Source organism: Sander lucioperca, chromosome 1 (genome assembly GCF_008315115.2).
Source record: "Sander lucioperca isolate FBNREF2018 chromosome 1, SLUC_FBN_1.2, whole genome shotgun sequence".
Taxonomy (NCBI): domain Eukaryota; kingdom Metazoa; phylum Chordata; class Actinopteri; order Perciformes; family Percidae; genus Sander; species Sander lucioperca.
The window spans coordinates 35,494,381-35,500,977 of NC_050173.1; the positions used below are offsets into that span (position 1 = coordinate 35,494,381).

Here is a 6,597-nt window from a genome sequence, read left to right on the forward strand (position 1 = left end):
CAACCCTCCAACCCCCCTCCCCCCCACACACACATTTTCTGAATTTATTTTGTCCTGGGTTTTCCTTTTTTCCTCTTTAACCTCAATGAATAGGTCTATTTTTCTATTTTCTTTCTGTGTGTGATCTGGTTGATCTTGTTGAACCTCTTCAACAACCGTTTTGGGCTAAGGTATCTGTATGGTCAAAGGTTTGTCTTTCTCTTTGTGGATATTGTTTACCTTCATCAAGTACATATGATGTATGCATATGCATATGAATTTCAAGTTTCAGGTTACCAGGAGTAGGTGGGGGATTGTTGTTTGTTCCATATGCCTGTAATTTAATAGTTTTATTTTTTTAAGCGAATATTGCGTTGAGACCAGAGGTTATCAAATTAGAGCAGACACGCACTGAACATAGACCACAGCTGCCAGCTGCTTTCATGCATGTGACGCCAATATGAACAAAAGCTTGCCATAAGTCGACCGCACCAACCATCTGATGTCCATCTGGTGATCAAACACTCATCCAAAGTTTGATGGATCCTTTAGCTAGCGCGCAGTATTGCACATCTCCACAGTGGTGCTTTCTCCATTGTGTTTTTTTTTTTTTTTTTGTAATGAATTGCCTCGAGTGATGTGGATTTTAAGCTTTTCTTCCTGACAGCTAGGGGAAGCTGGGTTTGCAGTGTTCAATTTTTATTTCCTGATACTATGTACTGTATGTAAAGATGTCATAATCTGACACTCATAGTCGCTGTAGACCATTTCACTACTAATAGGTAAGGTGTGCTCATTTTGTTTAGAAACCCACCATATCTGTAGAAAACCATATTGCACCCACATTTGGACATAAGGTACTGACTAACAATGTGTATATCAAAAAAACATCATGATCCTGTAAATTTGGGGCAGGCAAAAAGATACATCTAGTATTCATGTTTGTGTTCTTGCAAAATGTTGCACACAATCACATTGAGGCCCATGTAAAATAAGCCTCTTATCGAAGCATTTCATTGACAAAATCAATGCACTGGCTGCTCCTTTTCTAAACCATTCCATTAGTACTGGAGCAGTCACAAAATACATTATGAATCAGATATCATGTAGAACACATGTAAAGGCAGTAAAACGCAAATAATTGTGTTTAACTTGCATGAAGGCATTAAAGATGCCGATAAGATACCGTAGTTCATGTTATAGAAGAGAAATCCATTCAGGTCTGTTCTTTTTCTTACAGTACCTTGATGTTCTTGGTTCTGAAAGCCTGTTTGATGCAGATGTATTTTTTTTTTTTTTTTTTTTTGCCTTGTAAGCCTATATGTGTTTGTGTGTGTGTTTAAAAAAGTACTGTGCAGCGCTTTCCTTCATTATCTTCTTTCAATCATCCTTAAAAGACAGCAGTCGCCTGGTTGTAAGGGTAGAGTATATGAGGAAGTTGGCCCCTCGACAAAAAAGCAGACGTGGTTAAAAATGAGGATGTGACTGTGGGGTCCTGAATGGAAATCTGGACCTTGGAACTCAAGATGGACACTTAAAAGATGAGAAAAATGGACTGTGGAGCTGCTTTTTGCAGAACTGATTACATAGTATGATGGACATGCAGAATTATGACACTATGGAGTCACTGAGGACTTTATTGTTGTACACTATATTTTCCTTTTCAAAACCCATGACCTTCTTCTTTCAGTCATGCCTTAAATGACCTGAGGAGTGGCACATTTACTCCCACAAATCTGATCAGATAAGGATGCTCAGAACCTGTTTTAACATGTTTAAAACAGAAAAAAGCTCCATTGCATACACTGTGCATCTCAAATTTTTGTTCAGTTTATCTCTCCTTTTATTTTCAGAGATGTCCTGTGTGAATGCAATTACCATAATATAATCACCTGGCCAACATCTTCTGCCCTTACTTAACTAATAAAGTGGACATCAGTGATCATTTTCTTTCAGTGATGTTTTGTATATTTCTCAGATTCTTAGAATAACTAAGAATAAAATAGAAATAATTACATATTTTTCCTAATTAGGGAAGGAAATATTCCATGTAGATAGTGACAAACTACTATACATGATCCTATCGAGAGTTTAAAGACTAGCCAGTCTTGTGCCCTTCTCTCCTTTTTTGCACACACTGTTCATATCATCACACACAATTCATGTATTATTTTCTCAAAAACTCTTGACGATATATTCTGTCTTCTTGGCTTCATTGTTGAGCTCTCCGAAGGTGTCAAAGAACTGATCCATCTCCTTCTGCAGAGTTGCATTGCGTAGTTCTGCGGCAGCCCGGGTCATTTCAGACTCCGTGATCTTAGCCTGGACAGCCTGGTACCAGTGCCGCTGCTGTGTGAGGTTTGTTTTCAACCGAACAACCTCGACCTGCAGCTCTTCATTTCTTTGCTCTAGGCTGATGGTAAAGACACGAGGAAGAAAAAGGGAAAAACTAAGAATGTAAAAATGATTAGGTGTATATGGGGTAAGGCTTTTCTACCTATGAACAGGAGTGAGAGAAGAGGTCAGTCTGTAACTTGTGTGTTGATTGTTTGGTTTTAGTAGGTTTGATTCTTGATGTCTGATATGGTTAGAAAAGGCAGAACAGGTGGCTGGGTGAAATTGTAAAATTAAATCTATCTCCTTCCTATGCTCTATGTTAAGCTAAAAGAATTGTCGTTTTCCTCTTGTCCTTGCCAACCAGTACTAGTGACCTTACACTGAGACTTGCTCTATCTATATCAGTAATAAATGAGGTATGTGTTGTGTCTAGGTCAGCAGCATGGCCCCTTAAATTAGCTCTCTTTCCAGTGCCATTGGCTGTTTCTATAGGTCAACCACACAGGATGTGCTTGTTTTTTTTTTTCTATTAAAATCAAACCGCTTTCACTGAAACCGGGAACATTGTGAATGTGTCTATAAGGTCAGTGGAAAATAACATACATTATATGGCACATCCAAGTAATTAACATCAAATATGTGATACATTGAGAGTTCCACAGTAGACTGAAAACATATATAAAGGTCTGTATAATTAGGACTTAATTAGTAACAATCTTAGTGCTGCCTATGTTGGGATATATTAAAGGAACTAATTACAGGTCTCTGTGTGCTTTGAACTAAACAGGATATAGGGTGAAGCTCGGGGTCAACTGAGTGAACAGAGCAGCACAGCTGAGTGGACAAACACACTTTGTGGGCCTGGGAACATTGTGTCACCCTCCACTGGAAATACACTAAGGGCTGGGAAAATCTCATAGGCAAGTCAGTGAACTGAAAGTGTAATACTGAAGCCGAGAGCATAAGCACATTAAATGTAGGACATTTCATTTGTCTTTTACATGGTGTGCCTAATCTCTGTACTATGATTATGTGTGCTGTGTAGTTTGAAATGGAAATGCAAGGCAAAACATAATGAACATTACCTGAGTATTCGTGCCTCGTACTCCTCCCTCTGTCTGACTATTTGCTGTTGGAGACCAGTGAGGACGCTGCGGAGGGCACTGGCGGAGGGGTCTGCCAGGGGAACGGGAGGAGGCACCCTGGGAGACCAGGATGGCTGCTGGGCTTCAGCTGGGGGCCACAGAACCTGGCACCCAGCTTGGGATAGCCGAGGGGAACTTGCTGTAAGACGTGGAGGAAGTGGCATCGGGTCCCTCTGCTTAAATCCACAGGATCCCGAGTCCAGCTCTAGCTCCTTGTCATGCTTCTTGTCCTGGACCGGATTCTGGTCCTGGTTACTGGAACCGCTTTCAGCGAGGATGATCTCACAAGAGGACCAGGTGCTCTTGTCTTCACTCACTCCCTCAACATCCATCAGTCCCTGGATCTGCTCAGGGGCCCATGCTTTGTACATCTGCTCCTGCCAGTGCTCCTGGAAGCTCGTTTCCATGTCAAAGACCTCTTGGAGGCTGTCGGGGGTGACAGCGTCGGAGAGGTTATCATACAGAGAGAGAGCACTCCTGTGCTCCTCGCTCTGGGATGGATTGGGGCTCTGGTTCAGATGAGCTCTGTCCTCAACTCCCCAGCTACATTTCTGTTCTCCTCTCTCTCCTCCTCTTGCTCTGTTTATGCCTGGACCCAGCTCTGCTTCCCAGCCCTGTCTTCCCAGGCCTCCTCTCCAGCTGCAGTAGCTGTGATCTGGCCAGGCGCCAGTCCCTCTTTCCCCAGCGATCAGTGTGGGAACCTTAGCCACAGCTGGGGCCAGACCAGGCTGAGGGCTGCAGGGGTCTGGGAGTCTGGTTACAGCCGGGCACACAACCCTACTCTCCATTTCCTTTTCCCTGGCTCTCCCTGGCTGGGCAAAAGGTGGGCAGTTGTCGTACAGGGGGTCCGTGGAGCAGGAGCTGGCTGTGGTTGGGGTCTCAGTAGTAAGACAGTGCAGCTCCATGATCCAACCAGGCACATGGGGGTGCTGAGAGCCTTAGATTACTGCCCTCCCCTTCTCTGCCTGCTGCAACTTGGGATTTAAGTCTTTAGTTGTAGATTTGTGAGCGTGCTATGGAGCCTCCCCTGTGCCAAGTGCTGATGTGTCGTGGGGAGAGGAAGGTGTAGCAGCCCTCCTCCCCTTTGGCTGCCTGTGCCCTTGAAGCTGCTGCCTAATGGCAGACAGGTTGTAGTCCATGTGTGTGTCTTTAAGCAGGACTGACATCAGCTGTTAGCAGAGCTTCTGAGGGAGGGCCCAGGGTGTAATATAGTCTGGCTCATTCCTAAAGACAGTCACACATAAATGGAACCACAGAAATAGACAGTGGCCATGGGCACAAAGTGTGAAGCACACACAATTAACCCCCATAATCTGCACTTAATATTTGTCAAAAACACATAAAGCTGCGTACTTAAAGACTTGATACAATATAAAAATTAAAATTCTACGGTGCTTATTAGGATTACATGGGCCTATTACCTTGGCTGAATCATTGATTTTGCTTCTCTGTTCAAATGCACTCACGTCTACATTAACACTGTAGGATGTGTAAACAGCCAAGTGCTTGTACTGTAGACAGAGTTCACCCCACCGAATCTGCTGCAGTGCATCACTTATCTTTGAGAGCTGCTCAGCACTAAACCATTGAAATGCTGTCAATGACAGGAGCCAGGTGATAAATCATATAGTGTCAAATCATGGAGGTTAACATTGTATGGTAGAGAGGAGGTAGAGTGTCTGATGTTTTTGTGTTTTTTCAGGGTTGCAAGTGAAGGACACAAAGGGATGAAAGGAGGAATTTGCATAGAAGAGAGAAAAGAAATAAGACACACACATTCTTACTCGTGTCATGGTCAGTGTGTCTTAAAACCACAAGGTGGAGCTATAATCAACATTATGAAAAGCCTCGTGTCAATAGGCGGTGTACCTTGAAATCATTTAAGATATTTTGAAGACAAGGATGATGATTGAGATACTATTCTGATAAAAATTATTTAATTTGGTGCTCAAATATAACTTTGTATAATTGTGTTTGCCTCTCATGAATTATTTTTCAATTGGATGTTTTATAACTTCTTTGGAGTATGTTTGAGTTGTAGAGAGTTGGTTGGTTTTGGAGCCTTATAAAGATCAGATGAGGCCTACTGATCCACTATCGATCAAACAGCCCAATGAAGAACTCCCTCATTAGTCATTAGTGTGATGCAATGGAGGAACTACTATCAAAGGTGCTTCCTCTTGATCAGAAGAAACATCCATACAGGCACTTTGTCCTTAAATCCCCTCCAGTCAAATGCTGCACAAAGTATAGAGGAAGTAAGGTCTCTCACACCGTTGTGTAACCACGTGAGCACCAATTTACTCAATATATAATACTGAGAACAAAGTGTTCCACGATAGCCTTGGTGTCACTGCAATGCTTCACAAATCAAGGGTGCACTTGCAAACTTCATTTCTGCACAGGCGCAGTTGTCTGTCAACACTGATACAACTCCACTCTGTAAATCCACATGTAAATCAGCCTGCGTCCTTCAAGGCTGCACAGAGAGGAGGAATCACAATGTTTTATCTGTTTGTATGTTGCAGGATTTAAATGTGTGCAGAGTTTCCTCCTTGTGCCATCCGGAGGAAGATGCTTTCGGAATATGAGAATAGTGTAGTAGTGCTTAAGGTGCAGAAAATGCGATGTCCCTTCTGAGATATCAGGGGCACCATCCAGAAATCAACCAGCTGGAATACCACACATGTGCATTAATCTCGCTCATGCCCCTCTCTGGCTTTGCCCTGACCTCCTTCTGTCATTGAACATGTGATGGACAACCTCGCCGTCTTTACCCCCTCGTCCTGAACCCTGTGACCCCAGATGTCTGATCACAGCTTGATCCACACAGAGGTTAAGCTTCCTCCAAGACCACTTACCACCCTGGACCTCCCTTCTCATTCGTCCTTCTCTACTTCCTGTACATGTGCGTAGTTGTTTGTAGCCATGGCGACAGAATCCATGGCAACACAGATCCCCATGGTTCTAAATAATACAGGTGGATGGATGGAGGAAGATTGTGGCGAGAGGAAGGCTCTGTGGCTATTTTAGCAAGTGTCTCGATGGAGAGTAATTGAGGAGGGCCTTTGTTAACAAGAGACAGGGTCTGCTAACAGGCAAAGCTTCCAAGGGCAACACACAGACAGCTTCTCTT

At 43.3% G+C, this 6,597-nt stretch overlaps 2 protein-coding genes across 3 annotated transcripts in view; one reads left to right on the forward strand and one right to left on the reverse strand.

The window, feature by feature from the left end:
• mapk9 (mitogen-activated protein kinase 9) overlaps positions 1–1,326 on the forward strand; it is a 26,260-nt gene extending 24,934 nt beyond the window's left edge. For both annotated transcript variants that reach the window (XM_036007668.1, XM_031319470.2), the window contains one exon: positions 25–1,326. The gene's annotated coding sequence lies outside the window, so the exon portion shown is untranslated. The remainder of the gene's footprint in view (positions 1–24) is intronic.
• Positions 600–4,623, reverse strand: si:ch211-247j9.1. The gene is made up of 2 exons (XM_031319474.2): positions 3,402–4,623; positions 600–2,392 (listed from the first exon to the last, which is right to left on the reverse strand). Exons 1-2 carry the CDS (start codon positions 4,364–4,366, stop codon positions 2,155–2,157), a joined length of 1,203 nt encoding a protein of 400 aa, XP_031175334.1. The 5' UTR covers positions 4,367–4,623; the 3' UTR covers positions 600–2,154.
• Between the last annotated feature and the right edge of the window lie 1,974 nt (positions 4,624–6,597).